Source organism: Anguilla rostrata, chromosome 13 (genome assembly GCF_018555375.3).
Source record: "Anguilla rostrata isolate EN2019 chromosome 13, ASM1855537v3, whole genome shotgun sequence".
Taxonomy (NCBI): Eukaryota; Metazoa; Chordata; class Actinopteri; order Anguilliformes; family Anguillidae; genus Anguilla; species Anguilla rostrata.
In genome coordinates, this window is record NC_057945.1 from 20,497,927 (window position 1) to 20,514,599 (window position 16,673).

At 40.3% G+C, this 16,673-nt stretch overlaps 1 protein-coding gene across 4 annotated transcripts in view; it reads right to left on the bottom strand.

Moving 5' to 3' along the window:
- LOC135237128 (voltage-dependent calcium channel subunit alpha-2/delta-2-like) overlaps positions 1-16,673 on the bottom strand; it is a 36,540-nt gene that overhangs the window by 19,329 nt on the left and 538 nt on the right. For all 4 annotated transcript variants that reach the window (XR_010324756.1, XM_064303903.1, XM_064303902.1 and 1 more), the window contains exons 2-13: positions 11,320-11,401; positions 5,671-5,787; positions 5,178-5,237; positions 4,653-4,697; positions 4,388-4,508; positions 3,071-3,202; positions 2,685-2,742; positions 2,343-2,393; positions 1,788-1,887; positions 1,382-1,543; positions 629-739; positions 202-280 (exon numbers count right to left, since the gene is read on the bottom strand). Coding sequence is in view for 3 of the 4 variants with exons in the window: in XM_064303903.1 (XP_064159973.1) it covers positions 202-280; positions 629-739; positions 1,382-1,543; positions 1,788-1,887; positions 2,343-2,393; positions 2,685-2,742; positions 3,071-3,202; positions 4,388-4,508; positions 4,653-4,697; positions 5,178-5,237; positions 5,671-5,787; positions 11,320-11,401 (1,118 nt within the window). In the remaining variant the exon portion in view is untranslated. The remainder of the gene's footprint in view (positions 1-201; positions 281-628; positions 740-1,381; positions 1,544-1,787; positions 1,888-2,342; positions 2,394-2,684; positions 2,743-3,070; positions 3,203-4,387; positions 4,509-4,652; positions 4,698-5,177; positions 5,238-5,670; positions 5,788-11,319; positions 11,402-16,673) is intronic.

Here is a 16,673-nt window from a genome sequence, read left to right on the forward strand (position 1 = left end):
TGATAATTTAGCCATATCACCCAGCCCTAGTTGCCGGTGTAAAAGGAACCTGACAGGGTAAATCCACTGGTTTGGAGGTGGCAATATTCCCAGAATGTTTGGTGCTATTAATGTGAAATACGACAGAGAAAAAAGGGAGGGCAGAGTATATCATGGAATTCTATATCTGCACACACACACATGCCCCCTCAATAAACACACCTTTATTGGCACAAGCAATCCACTGCAAAGGGGTGACATCATAGTTGTGCTGCCCAACAGAGAATGTAAAGACTCGCACCTGGGGAGGGGGAGAGAATAACAAAGAGAAATAAAAACATGAAGCAGAAGAAGGTCAGGGAAAAGGATGGTTTGTTATATGTCACATTATAAAACTTCGCTAAGGGAAAGAAACAGGTGTAGAAAGCATGAAACCCTCTAAACTCAAAGTTACCTCAGAGGTTCATCCTGTGCACCACAATGGACAATAAATTACATAAGAGGCCACAGATGGTGAGTAAATAGCTCAGATAAAAAAACAAAACTGACTAATTTTAGTATAAATCTGCATGTTCACCCAAACATAACCTCTCTGGGGTCACCATGCAATCACACACTGTGCAGGGTGAAAACCATGCGAGGCACTTACCGTCTTGTTGGGCCAGTTGTAATACTCAAATATATCCTGTGCACGGTCCTCACCTCCATCAGTAAACAGCATGATTATCTTGTTACAGTGAGCACGGGGGACATTTGTGTCCTGTAGGCCAGGATGGTAAAGGAATGGGGAGGGGGAGAGAGAGAGAGAGAGAGAGAGAGAGAGAAAAAGTGCGTTTTAAAAGAATGAAACGTCCCTCTCTCAATTTCAGAATGAACAACAAAAACGTTTGCTGTGTTGCAAGGGCATGAACAGGTGCCCTGCAGGACACCGAGGTAAAATTCTTCTGACAATGTAAATGCATGATAAGCCACGGTAATGTGATCATTTGTTGATTTTTGTTAATCATTATAAAAAATATTGTTTTGAATCATGGTTAATCAGATTCTACTTGCTATACTACATAGTTCATATGGTTTACAATAAAATATATAAAATGAAGAAACCACCAAACCCACACAATTTTGTTAACATATGTTCATTAAACAAGTGTGAACCATTCAAATGTATTTCCTCTCCCCAGGATATAACTTTAAAACATGCACACTGACTTAAAATTAAATAAGATGTAAATTAAAAATAAGTAACAAGATGTTTCTGACAGTGCAAAATTATGTTTCCAATATATCCATAGTGATTAACTTCAAAAATAACTACAATGGGCAATAAAAGATTTATCTACTTACAAACATATCCTTATATGCTATATTCTGTAATGTATAATTGGCAGAAAATGTAACTTACGTTGAGCAGCTGTTGGAAGGCGAAGTGGAAGCCTGACTTGTAGTCGGTGGTGCCTTTAGCCGACATGTGCTGCACCGCCTCCTTAAAGATCTTCTTGTTGCGTACATTAGCCTGGACCAAGTGCTTGAAGCAGGGAACCACCACCTCTGATTTCTCATTGAACTGAGACATAGGTGGACAGAGAAATGAGAGATAAGAGAAAGAGATAAAAAGAGAAAGAGGGAGAGAAAGGCAGAGAATCTTAATTTAAAAACACCTTTATTTCAACAACAAACTCATGCCATGATCACTCAGTGGCACACAGAGGCACACTGGGACCTCACATCCTAGCTACTCTCAGGCACACTGGCACCCCATATCCCAGCTACTCTCCGGCACACTGGCACCCCATATCCTAGCTACTCACTCTCGCAACATTGACATAGTCATCGTCTGACAGCGTGTCCAACATCTCCACCACCGATGCCTTGATCAGCTTCAGAGTGAGGCCGCTCACACTACCACTCCTGAAAACATACACAAAAAATGTAACGCTCACACGCACACGGAAACATATGTGCCCGCACACACACACAGGTACACACATGCACGCACACACACACAGAAACACACTTGCGTGCACACAAATGTGGCAAACAAGAGGTCTGCTGAAATTACAATAAAAAGGGAAGCTTCCACTGCAGAAGTAAGCTCAGAAGCAAGGCGATACTAAAATAGCATCTCCCCAGAGATGCACTGCTGCTGAAAAGGTGAAGCGATGGGGTTCCTTTAAAAAAAGAAAACCACCTCTCACACAAGCTCAGCTGCCTTAATCAGCGCTGTAGGTGCTAAACCATGCAATTCAGTAGCTGAACAGCATGATCCGGATGTGCGACTGTCACCAGAATGTTGTCTTTCATCACAAACAACGATAATTTGTCCCATGACCGGCAGTTGCAGGGACAGGCTTCAGAGAACTCACACGTCAACCAGGATGATCATGTCTTTGGGGGAGGACGCCCCCTGGATATACCTGAGGAAATAAAATGAATTACTCTTCACAAGGCAGCACAATAGGAACTGGGCAATAGTGTCTGTCAAGTAGGTGTATAATAACCCCATTTTCTCCCTTATGATGATCATGTCTTGGCTGAACACACTTAATCAAAGAGAGAGAGAGAGAGCCTGTAAACCCAAAAAACAAGCTTAAATGATGCACACACTAAAGATTTCATTTTTTTACTTTCTTACAAAGTGCCCTGGGAAGTTGGCATGAACAGTGCTGTATAAGAGCCTGTCGTGTCATATTTTATGTTCAATTTACCACAGTCTTCTTCGTACGTCATACAAGTCGATCTTATCCGGTGCTCTCCAAGGTGAGGCTGGAGAAGGGAAACACAGAATCACACTTGAGAAATTAGTTTCAGCAGTTCTTTTTAAAGGCAATTGCAGTGTGACAACATTGTTTTCCCACTTATGTAAAGCACTTCTATAAATGTAATGTTAGGAACAAAGAGTCACTGAGCTCATATCCTCCCCACTGTCACTGGGATTTCTGCAAAAATAACTTTTCTGTAATACATCTCATTGGCTCTAGTGAGCTTAACCATTCCAGTGCTCCTGTTTCTACATGACATGAAGACATTGCAGTGTGCTGGAAAGGAGGAAGATGTCATAGGTGATGCAGGTTCTGGCAGCAGCGTAACATACCTGGGTAATACCTGGTGACCCCAGTGGCACTGCCAAATGCTTGCCACAAGAGCGAGGGATCCTCGCGGCTATTGTCGATGAAGACTTTCTCCAGCGCCTGTGTCCAGCTGAGCTCGTTCAGAATCAGAGGAGCTACGAAACGGTGGCAGTTGTTTCATTAATTTGCTGATTCAGACCCCGATCAACTAGGTCACTGGTCACAGTCACGTCCCAGCTCAGCGTGATTACAGGGATGGGACACATGCAGGAGAAATAATGTATAATGCATCTCTTGCTACTGACTGAATGTTGCACACCGGCCAGTGTGCGCCAGAACACTCAGTAAATATCTGTTGTTATGAGGAAAGCACAATATCTAATGATACTGTGGGATGATTAGGTGATCAGAGTGGGGATTTGGTCACCATGGGATCCTTAATGACCACAGCAGGCCAGTTTAAGCTCTCCAACAGCACTGCACAACAGCATAAATTCTCAGTTCATTCCAGAGGGAGGGCTGCCCCCTACTGGCCCACTAACACAACTTCACACAACACAGCAGAAACATTCCCAGGTTTTCCAAAGTAAGCCCTGCTTCAAAAGAGGGTGGTTTGGCAGTTGGCAGTTGTATTGCAACAACAGCACCCCAGGGGGAGTTAAAAAATCTACCAATGGCACTTCAAACTATTACAATGACCAAAAAGTCACCTAACTTCTTTCTATGTGATGGTCCTCCTGCTCATTTCCACTTCCCTTTTCCCTCTACTTGCACATCTACTGTTGAAAATCTTGGGCTTCTTAATATTCATTGGGTCATATATTTTCTTCGGTGTTTTTTTTCCTGTTTACTTTGAGAGAGGTATAACCATTTTCCCCATGAGCACATGCGTTTATCAAATTTGGAGCTATGTCCCGAGGTGCTGCCTTTGCAAAAAAGATTCTGATGAGCTCCTGAATTTCAGAGAATTGGTTTACCCAGCAATTCAACACACCCATGACAGTAACAACCTGAGAATGTTACAACTTCTTTATCCTTTCAAACCTTGCCCTAAGCAGACCTGTATGACAAGGGCCTGTCCACACATCACATCTCTAAGCTGCCCTAGAAATGCACACTGTGTTCTGCTGTGATATAACATCTCTGCACTGCAACAGGATTCAGGCTGAATCCTGCAGTGCCCCTGTGTGTGAGCATATCACAGTAATCTCTTTAGTGGCCTGATCGACATGGTACGTCTTACTTTAAGACTCCAAAGCACTTTGTACAGTGATGTTTTGCCTCCAGAAGGAGTGTCATTAGCTACACTAAAATAAATGCATTATTATTATAATACTTACATCCCTTATAGATGTCTGTTGGGATCTGCACTGCTGTGTAGGAGTAGTTGACCTTGTTTTTGAAGTTGGGGTCTTCTACAAACTCTAACTTTAGGGAGTACGGGTTCTCCCCATCCTCTGACTGTGGAAACATACACACAAAATCCATGTGCGTGCGAGCACACACAGATAAATACACAAACCAGCTCATGTTAGTCAAGCTTCTGCAGCTACACAATAGAGACACAAGAACATATACCAGAATACAAGAACACACAGCACTTACGTAATCCAGCTCTGCCTTGGAGTCATAATATTCCATGTCACGCTCCTGTAATGAAAAACACAAAAAAAGTGTGAATTTTGTTCAGTAAGTGATGAAATGATAAATGATGAAGGTTGAACAAACAAAGCTGGTCCCAGTGAAAGGGTGAAGATGATTCCCAGGCAGCTGGGGGTCTGACATAGGCATGCTGTCACCAAGCCTGGGCGCCCCTGCAGTGCAAAGGTCACCAGACAGAGACAGAGGGTGCGTGTGACCTAGAACTGCCTTTCACCACCATCAGCTGCTTAATGGAGCACATTAACTGTTATTGCAGTACAGAGGTATGCGGGCAGTGCCTCACCGCAGAATCAAACCTGCAACCTCTGAATTACAACACCAGTTCCCAAACCATCTCCTAGTGGTTGTTTTTTTTTCTGATGAGGTACTGAGACCTCGTTGTGAGAGAGGGCTTATGGCAAGCACTGCTGGATGTCCTGCTCTCCAACAGGGCCACGGAATTTGGGAGGCCAGACAGGGCAGGCTTGCCTTGATGCCATCCTGCCAGGAGTGCTCCTTCTGAAGCCTTTCCGCCTCCCTGGCCAGCCTCTGCAAACACAGAGATCAGAGGTCAAAGGTCAGAAATCCAGAAATACCAAGAGATGCTGGCTGCAGACAGCAGGCATTTAGATTTATACACATCAGTTGTAGGTTTTGGGGGTTAGAGGTTAAAGGTTTGTGAGGTCAAAGCTAGTCGGTTGTAGACACAGTGAATTAAGGCTGACAAATTGCTCTCCATTCCACATTTTGTCCACACTGTAGGGCACTTACTCACACACAGTCTCTGTGGAAGTAAATCGCACTTCAAACGCACAGTGTCTGCACAGAACATATCTTCTTCAAATCCCCGCTGTCCCATTTCAGTCATTTTATTACTTCTCTTGTCCTTCTTCTTACTTCTTTCGTCTGGGCATGCAACTACCCGACAGGCTATTTATACACGCGAGTACTCCCTCCCTCTTGAGACATTCGCTCCTCTTACCTCGAGCGCTTGCCGTTTTTTAGCCAGCAGTCTGTCGATGTTTTTGGCGACCCTCTGCACCAGTTCTCTGGGCACATTCCGCATCACGCTGAACTGCCTTCTCTTCTCACTGTACAACTGTGGAGGAAACCAAGCATTAAAAAGTCCTGTTTCAGACACAGCCCAGTGGAGGTTTTAATATGGATGTGATTTAATGTGAATGTTCCCAAGCGCTTCTGGTCTCGTAAATGCGTTGCTGTTTCAGGGGTGTTGGCCGCAGGAATATTTTTTTGGTCATATGACCAAATAGAAGAATAATTTACAGTAGCTAAGGAGTGGGAAAAGACACATTTGGTAGCTGGCATAATACTCTTTTGACTAAGAGAAATGAATACACACAAATCAGCTTCACTGAATTCATTCTGTGGAAATTAGGCAGTCAAAATCTTATTCAGCAATGTGATCAGTGTACATCTATTGAGTGGCACATCCACTTAGGTCATGCACCTTACTATCAGGAGAGAATAAGCTACTGATAGTGGCCATGCACAATGTAGCCAGATGTCCTGAGGAGCAATGCACACAGCAATAGTCCTGCCTGTCCATCTAGTTCCTGCAATCGGCCTGAGCCAGTTGCACTGGCTGCCCAAACCTCTGGGACAACACATGCTTAGGTGGCCGATTTCAATGTATAAATAAAGATTCTGTAAGGAATAACCATCATAAAATGTCTTGGATTTAAGAGGGCTCAGCTAGGAATGGTTTCATCTTTCAGCTCATAATGTCATGATTTCTCACATCCAGGAAAACCTGGATATTAGATCAGCAGATCTTCTTTGAGCAGCCATTTAGCCCATAGAGGAACAAGGGCCCATACATGGTGACTCACAACCAAACAAATCTATTAGTCTTACGAACTTACAAACAAAAATGTGCGCTTGCCGAATGCATCCTTAACATTTGTAAGAAGTTTTTATTCATTTTGGGATAGAAATTTTGCCGCAGTTTCACCACAAAAACATCCCACTACCCAGTTTTACTATTCCATTCACAAAGCCGACCTTCCCATGACCTTCCGTGCTCCCTGATACCCAGTCAGTCAATACCCAGTTAAAGGCTCCAAGTACGCCATCTGCGCTAGCTTCCTGCTGCTGCTTCAGCTCATCACCAGGCACATCTGCTTCAGCCAAAGAAATTGGCTTCGTAAAGAGATTCATTTCAATTGAGAGACTGAAATGCCTTTTATTGACATGTCACCTAGCAGCACTGTAAATTGTTTTTTTTTCCATTTGCTGAAAATGGCCTGACAGAATAAACGCGCATTGCTGTATAGTATCATTTAGAAAGTGCAAGCACAGCACAAAATAGAACCACTGCTGTGGTTCTGCTCATTGAATAAACATGAGCAGCAGCATATTAGATGTAAATTGCCGTGGTATGTCAGCATACCCCATCTACCTCCCACCATCACAGAGTGACTGCTCTTCTCCATATACAGTAACAGTACAGATCACACAAAGCTTCCCTTGATCCCTTGATCAATCCTTGCCTCTGCCGTTAAGGAGATGGGACCTCAGTGGTTCAGATACCCAAAGACATTATTTTTCCTATATTATTCATTATTTCAGAATACAGAGTATATACTAATGCCATTTAAACATAGCCTAGCTACATGTATATCATAGAAAATGGAGGCTAGTTTGTCAAAACCATTGCTAGATAGTAATCTCAGAACCTTACTTAAAGCTGGATAAGTTAGTGAGAAATCATAACTTTTAGATGGCGTTACTTTCAAAGTAACAAGCCATTTCACCACTGGTTATTAATGTTCCCTTATTGTGGGCTCATACATTCAAATGTCAACATTCAAATGAGTAGCAATACCGCATAAATGTGTGTTCACTTTGCCAGTGCCCAATTCTGCAATGAGGATAATATAAATATAAAATCTCAGCACAGGAGATGTACTATGTAACTATTTTCTGAATAACCTAACCAATGGCACAACATTATAATTCACAGGTACAGGTCCCAAATGTAAAAAAAAAAAAAAAAAAATTTTTACATCAACATTTTTATACAGCAGTTTACACAAAAGTGTGATTTCAATAACAGTTCTAGGTATTACATATGCATATGCAGATGGGATATTATTCAGCAAGCAGCTTTTAAGATTTAGCAACATTTTATTAGGTACACAATGACAAATGTGCACACAATGCACATTTATGCATTTCACTATTGCCCTCCATGGTCTAGAACTGAATCCAGATCATGTTGTGGCCCTAAGCCATCTTCAGATTAATCTTTTGATTTTTTCCAAGACAAGTTATTTTCCCCAAAAGGCTTTTTCTGATACGCCTATCCATTTCTTCATTCTTCATTTTCATTGTTTTCATTTTGCATCATTTCTCTAGAAGCCAGTAAAATTTATTTTTCCAGTTTACTCTATTAACAATTTAAACTTGCCATTTTCAAACAAAGGACTTTCAACTTATGGCCAAACAACTACATGTGAAAATTGTATTTCCCTCTGCATTAAATACATGAACAGCAATTATACATACAAAATAGATTTTATAATTTTAAACGGATTTGGGCTGTACAAAATTAAATCACCACCGGAAAACAAAGTTAAGCTACTGTATGCAAATTGCAAGTATAAGTAGCAAGTACAATCAACAAGCACAATGACGCGTACAAACAAATCATGTCATGTATATAAACAGGAATCAGCAATGTGCCTTTTTTTGTTGTTTGTAGCAACTGATTCCTCTAACTGTCTGAAAAGGGCTACAGCATTGTATTAAGTAACATAACAGCAGCCTACTTTTCCCAACAAAAATGTCTCATGATATTTGATGATTTTGAGAAAGATATGCTTTTTTGATATAAAGTATGTACGATATGTATATGCTGGAGAATTTCAGCATCATTTCCACAGATTAGAGCAATCCTTTAATCCCAGGGGACACTTTCAATAAAATTAGGATGATTGCACAAAAGTGACAAACTGATACAGAATGCATTTTCAGTGCAATACACCATACATTTTTATGCAGACACAAAACATGAGCAACAGCAAAAGATGTGCATGTACTGTAATGTTTACACATGATGATCAAAGACATTATATTCTACAGCAGCAAACAAACTCACCAAGCCAACCTGTTCTCTCAGTTGGAAGATGTTGAAGAAATAGGACTGAACTACAAAAATGATTGGGAACTCAATATTACGGGAAATAAAAAAGTAGGTTCTATAAAAGGTATTTAAAAAAGAAAACAGCCAAGTGACCTAATTTCAAACAAAAATACACTAGACCACAAACTAGCGTGTACAAATTCAGTTGTCCAAATGCCAAGGACTACCTGTCCTGCACAATCAAACTGTGACATACAGTATCAAGGCCAGAGGGACTACTCAAGCCTCCAGCAACCTTGCAAAAATGAAGCCCAAAGTGGCTTAATAGAATTAATTAATGGCCTTAGTAGAATTGGCAACAGTGCCAATAAAGCAGTAAAGGCCCTGGATGAACACGGTTTACCAAAACAAATAATCTGATTGGCTCAGATTACTAGTCATTTATGTAGGGTGACCTTCAACTGGGTCTCTTTTGACTGAACAAGCAGAAGGTCCAGCCGGCACATATCACTATTATTATTATGATGGGAGAGAAGTGCTTCAATTTATTCTGTTTCCCTACTGTACAAGCTCAAGTGTGCTGGCTAACAACATTCCATGAACAGTGAGTACATGTAACATTGCTAAATGCACTTATGCAACTAAGCCATCTCTTTTGGCATACATCATTATTAATAGCATAAAACGCAAGAGTTGCATAGAATATTAAAGATTTTATAATGAATTAACCAAATATCTAAAATATCTTTAAATATCTAAATATAATTATATACTCATACATTTTGACATATCGCACCTATAAATATTATGAACAGTTCGTAGAATAGTTTATAATTTCCTTCATTCAAGCAATTTGTACCTCACTTGAAGGTCCATCATTTGTTCATTGTGACATCGATTTTAATGCAATAAGAAAAAAGCATTAGGTTTTTGGAAGGATAGCATTCAGATAACTATTTGGTCTTAAGTACATCTTTAAGACTACGGTTCCACAAATACTGCTTTAGTAAAAATGTGGCAAATGGTAAGACATGTGGTGAGATTTGTGGTGCAGCCTGGAGGGCAGCCAACTCTCAAGCCATATACACAAGCCCCCACGCCCCCCAACTGGTTTGCGAGTAGGCATTCAGAAGGATGCTGCTTAGCAGAGACACTCTTTCCAATAAAGAACCAATTGAGAGTAATTCAGTAATCGTCACATTGATATCATGCTTGCCAACCAACAGTTAAATAAGCTGCTGAAGCTCATACTTATCTCAGAAGTCATTGCTGAATTTATGCAGCAATATAAACACTTGGGTGCTTTATTTCCACTCAAGTTGTGAGTTATTATAGCAACAAACCATCCATTAACCACTCCCTCTTGACTATGGCAATTTTACAATGTAATGCATTAATATAATGTGCTAACGTACATGGAATATTACATTACCTATTTGCTTTTCAGGTGCACCACTTCAAGCAAAATTTAACCTGGTCACATTTTACATTGTGCCCATTTATACAGGTGGATATTTTAAAGCATACTCAGCAATCTCTGGAAATGCATTGGTCATATATTTCCAACAACAACGAGCCATCAGAATAAGCACCTTAGCATCTGCCAACAACCCTCCAGAAACGCACATTCAAAATGCCTGCTCTAGCAATATGCGTGAAATACTCCTCCAGAACCGCCTGAACCTGAATTAAAAACAAACACAAGGCTCTCACCACCCAGCCTCACAGTTCTTATTCACGCACTGCCAAGCCATCTGTCAGACTAGCATATGAGCCCAGATCCCAGATCTCAGTTCCTAACAGCAGGGGGAGCTCCAGAGTGGCTGTCCTGCTCATAGACTGAAATATTGAAGAGTGCATCTCTTGCAGGCAGAACCGCGAGTCTTTCGGTTTCACCTCATCCTGTTATATTAACGAAATAGGAAGATGCCACTTATGAAGATCCACAGAAATAAGCAGCCACAAACAAAGGCCTTTTTCAATAGGCAGCATGTCCCGTTAAATTAAAAATGCAGTGTCCATTAAAATGGAAGATCACAAAATGGTCTCATGTTCATTTAAATCATTCATTCAACATTTTGGTGGCACTGAACACACCCCAGAGGAGTACTTTGAGATCTACTAGAACCACAGGTGACTAGCACCTTAGTTATGCTCCCCCTCAGAGGTAGAATCCCATAAAGCCAAGATTCTCAAATCTGAGGCACCCCAGTGTACACTGGTTTCCGCTGCAGGCATTTTCTTGAATGAAAAAGCACAGATCAACCTGTCTGATTAAATGTCCTTAGATGTTAATGAGACATTTTTAATGGCATGCATAGATATTTCTGACGTAATGTGGCTTTATGAGTGTAATTCATCCCTACAAAAGCCAGCAGACCCCGCAGCTCTCCAGAACTAGACATGCAGGCAGCTGCTGCCAAATTTTTCTTGACATCGCTAGAAGTTTTACAACTGGCCTTTGGCTACCCGTAGCAGCTGGGGAACAGAAAAATGCAAAAAGAAAATGTGGCAGAGAAAACTCACCCCTTTCAGATGCTGAGCTCCAGTGGCATGCTGCAGAACTCTGTCCATCTCCTGCTCGATGCGTCTGGCCCAGTGCATCATCCTGCCATGAGATAGAGGGAGGAGAGCAGGACTGTTATAGGAAATAGCAGCTATAGTCCACTCCCTACTGCCTGACTCAAGCTGCCTTGCCATACTTGTACATTTACACTCCCACACAGATTTATATTAAAGAACATTATAAAGCTTCCACTGTTGGTCACACTTTATCTCAGTAGCCATCAATGCTGAAAACAAAAGTAAGTACCACAGAAAACCCCACTATTGGTCCACTTCCACTGAAATGCAGATACGTGGTAAACCAATCAGAGATTTAGGAATCTCCCACCACAGCACAATCCCCAATCGGCAAATATAGGTACTCATAGGTTACACTTCTTGAAGATCAGGACACAGTCTTTAAAAAATGGTTTGGAAATTTCTACAGAAGTGCGACGTGCACCAGCTTGTTCACAGCTCTCAGTATCAGGCAGTTTGTCTCTACTGACAATAGAATCACGATGTGTTAGACAAGAAACACATTTTAAAAATAAATTACTTACTGGGACTTACCTCAGTGCCAAACTGATAATAAATCCATTATCTAATAAGAATACATTGAAAGCACTTATATCAGTGTTTCCCAACGTCCAGTCCTGGGGGAACCCAGTGCATGCTGGTTTTCGCTCCAACGAGAGTTGCAACCCCAGAACTTTAACAAGCTGTTAATTTTTCTTAATTAGGTGATTTTCATGTTTAGATGGATTATTTTACGGAGGACTAAACGTGCCAAAATGAAATAAATAAATATATAATTATATAAATAAATAATTCTATTGGTCAATAATTAAATACTTAATTTTATATCAAAATAATTATTGTCACCTCATGCTTGTCCTTTTCACAATAACGTGATTATATTTTATTTCATAATGACATTTTTCCGAACAACTTATTTCCGAATGGTGTTTTTATTTCTGAACTCGCTTTCATAATTAGACTTTTTCAAAATGGTAAGACCCCCTGTCAATCAACATTAGCAGGGAGCGGTCGCTCAAGGTCATTGGTTGCTCACACATTCAGGCAAAAGCAGCAGCACTGCAAATATCTATCTGCATGTTAAAATTATAGATAGTAAGCCCTAGTGCTATAGCTACTGATGTACACATCCATTCCCAACATAAGGTGCAAATCAATCAACAATACATCCACAAATTTACTGAATGAGTGCAAATCCTTTATTGTAATGAAAGTAAGACGCAAAAACACAAAACGCACAGGTTAAGCTTCATAAAGAAAAATGCTACGTCATTCTAACCAGTTCTAACACTTCTGTAATTAAGAACATTGCTTGGTTGCTAGATAGCTAGCGGGGCTAATGCGGCTAGCCGTCCCACTCGCAGTTCCTGCCTAGCAGGGTTGCTGGTGTCGTCACGGCTGTCTCCCAGACACAAACCTAAGCTAGTTTAAACTGGTGATTAGCAAATGAAAGTTCCTTTATTTAGATTCAACACTCAAACGTCTGCTTGATTGTTTTTTCATAACTATTATCATTAGCACGTTAATGCTAGTTTAAGGAAAAAAATATGAAATAACTAAAACACAGATGTTCAACCACCTAATTAAGAGCTTACTGATTTACCTCAATCTTTAATTTTGTCAGTTAAAATGTTTTGTTTCTTCTTTTTTTGCAATTGTTTACAATGTGGCACTATAAGCACAATGTGAACATGGTATTTTTATTCTTCATGGCATGCATAGCTATTTCTGGCATAAAGTGGCTTAAGACGGAAATAGAAAAATCACATCCAGTACTTGCATTACCCAGAACAGCTTTCTCCTGCTGTACTGAAGCATGCTGGGACCTGCTGTTGATCATCAGCAGCAGACATTGATAACAAGCACAATGTAGCTTGAAGGGAAAAGTGGACTTCTCCTGAACACTTTTCCCTCATTTCAGTAGCAGAAACTCTCATCCAGGACAACTGACACAGGTTACAATTTGACAAACAATCCATTCATACAGTTGGGTATTTACTGAAGCAAGCAATGCTGAAGCAGTTAAGCACCTTGCTCTAGGGTACAATGGCCCAGCTGGGAATCAAATCTACAGCCTTTGAGTTACAAGACCTGTCTGCAAACCATTCTAATAAACTGCCACCTGACATTTTTAAAGGAGTTTTCCTCAAGTAAGGCCAGGAGTTTGTAGCACCAGGACACAACTGCCAGAGTTCAGCTACATGATTCATCTTCCTGGCTCCACACCAGGCACCTACATGTTACCAGCCTTCTTTCTCTCTGATTAGTGCTATTTCTCCTGTAGTGCGCTGTGTGACTGGTATTGTGGAAAGGCATACAGACACTAGAGCTGGAGTGCTCCCCCTGTGGATGGCATGGCATGTATACAAGAAATGAAACTCCATATGGAGAGAGAGAGAAAAAAAGAAGAATCCCCTGAGATCCAGACCCAGACCATTCCCTAATCTGCCCTCTGGAAGTGATTGGATCATTTATTCCATTTATTAACTATAACAAGGGTCAAAACTGGCCTGCCCAGTGTAGGCACAATACTCTCTGCTTTATCAGCCGAAAAAAACTGCACTCATCTAGAAATGGAAAATATAATAAAACATATTAAAACTTTGTTCAAAAAGTTAAGTTAAGAACACACACAAGCAGTTAAAATATAAATTAACTGCAGGCACATTATTTCATCATGGACTATAAAGTTTCAAAAACACATTTTTGTTCTACCTTCTACAGTGGTTAACAGGTAAAACATTCACAGGCGCAAAGGGTAACTGTAGTCCCAATGATCTCCATGAAAATACTCAATGAAGGGGTGTCCAGTTATTTACAATACTATCTTGGGGTCAGCTTGGTGGTGAGAGGCACTGGAGCTTGTTTGAGGTTCACTGCACATGCGCTCTAAGGCTAGCTTGTAATGCTCTTAAGATTTGGCAGTTTACTTTTGTGGCCATCTGTACAGTATTACACACTTAATGATAATCACAAGCATGCCAATGTAATACATAATCAGCTAATGATGTGGAAATAGCCAGTCAAAATGCACAACTCAGAGCAAATCAAGGAGTGAAGTGTTGAAACAAGGCCAGAATGTCTCAGAATGTTATAAAACATTAAAAATTCTGTATTCAGTTGCTGTCAGCTGCAATTGCACCCTTGTTTATACATGTACATAGTAATGCAGGCTTACTGGTGACAGCAAAATATGAAGAAATCCACTGAGGAATTAACTTTTTGTCTGAGATAACAAATTACAACAAAAATCATGTCTCATAATAATAATAATAATAATGCTGGAACCCTATTGTTTTTGTTCTGTTTTTTGTTTTTAACCTCCACAAAATCAAAATGGGGAGAAAAAAAGGTATAAAATTTAGAGCTTCGAAATTTTTTCATAGTTATTTTCCTACCCCCCGCCACTGCTCAGGTTATCGCAATGTAACATAAACCATTTAGGTTTTGGCCCATAACTCCTAAACCGTGTGGTCTAGAATCAAATTTATTTTTTCTTCAGATTGCCTTTACTCATGCCAGACAAAACATGCATTCCCAAAAGTAATCCATTTTTTCTAAAACAGCTGTAACACTATGTCCAATCCTCGAGAAATTTGGTAAACAAGTGCAGTATGATTCTGAGGACATACGCAAGTATTGGGACCTCTCTGCCAATAGGTGGTGCTTTAAGAACCAAATAAGTCTAAATGCCTATAGCTCTTCAACTGTTTGACCAATCAGGTTGTCGTTCTGTATCCTACATCTCTGTGAAAGACCCTATCAGTTGTTCCAATGAACAAATCTTATCTTTAAAAAACATGGCCACCATCTGCCAATCAGATATTAGCAACCGTTTAACGAGCCTAGAAATGACATAATGAAACTTGGTGAGTATATTGACTTTTGACTTGGTACTACCTTGTAAAATTTTGGATCAGTCGGTCATTAGGAGGTAGCTCACTATGCACAAAGTAGCTCACTGTGTCCAATTGTTAAGTGATATTATTTTAAGTGGTAATGATTTATTATTGATAATTCTTCATTCTTTGTAAGTTCCGATCTCGGTCGCCAGAGCTGACCAAAATTGCGCCCCACACTTGCTGATTTATTCTCCCTATCACCTTGGTGCCTGCCCTTGCTTGTGAGTGGCCTTTACATAAGGGACACTTATGATTAAGTGTAACTCAACAGAGAGGGGGAGTGATTAGGAGGTGAATTGGGACCGGGGGCTTCAGATGAACAACTTTTCCTGAAGAAACAACATCGGCAACCAAATTATCCAAAAAATGTTTAACTTTCAAAACAATATGGCTGCCAAAAGCACATCAACATTTTTACTAAAACAGATATAACTTGTGAGCGCTTTGTTCGATCGTCATAAGATTTTGCTGACATATGCAATGATTGCCTCTGAGGCGGCTCCCTAATTTTGGTGGCCAATAGGCAGCGCTGTAAGAGGAAATTAAATAGAAATGCCTCTAACACGTAAAGTTGAATCTTTGCATGCTATGTCTTTGTGTCAGTCTGTCGTTGGATGTGCAATGATAAAGTCATATCTAAAAATATTTGGCCGCCATCAGCCAATCAATTATCAGTGCATGTGACAGGCAACGGCTGATCATCATAAAACTTGTATGGATGATAACCTCTAAACTGGGAATACTATGTTAAATTTTGGAGGAGACTGAAATTTTTTGTACTATTCATCCAATATGTGTCCTAACAGCTTAAACATTCATAACTGCAGTAGGCTGCCTGGACTCATTAATTGCAGCTTGCAGTTATATTTATTATTATTATTATTATTATTATTATTATTATTATTATTATTATTATATTGTTACATTTTTATTAGTAGTATTGTTGTTTTTGCTGTTGTTATTGTACAAAAAATACAATATACCCCTTGTTGCATTTAATTGTTACAGCATGGTTATAACAGAGTTTTTCCAGGACACCCCCGAAAGGAAGAATGATTTCTCACTCTAAGGAAATACATATGCTGCTTACGAAATAAAAATGACTTGGAGAGCACTGGATGAATTTGGAGGAATATATCCTTCGGTTTTAAAATCCGTAGCCTATAGCTGTTCCAGAAAAACCGAGTGAACCACAGAGGTGCACTGCAAGATGGGTTTGTTAGTATAGAATGCGCACATGCCAGAAAGCGACCGAAATTAAAACAAAGATGACGCAGTGAGTGAGAATTCTGTGTGAGACTAAGCCATGCGCATGCAGCCCAACAGGAGAATGTACAACCCGTGCATAACCTATCCACAGATTTCTATACCTGTACTTTGCGCGACGACCAGTAG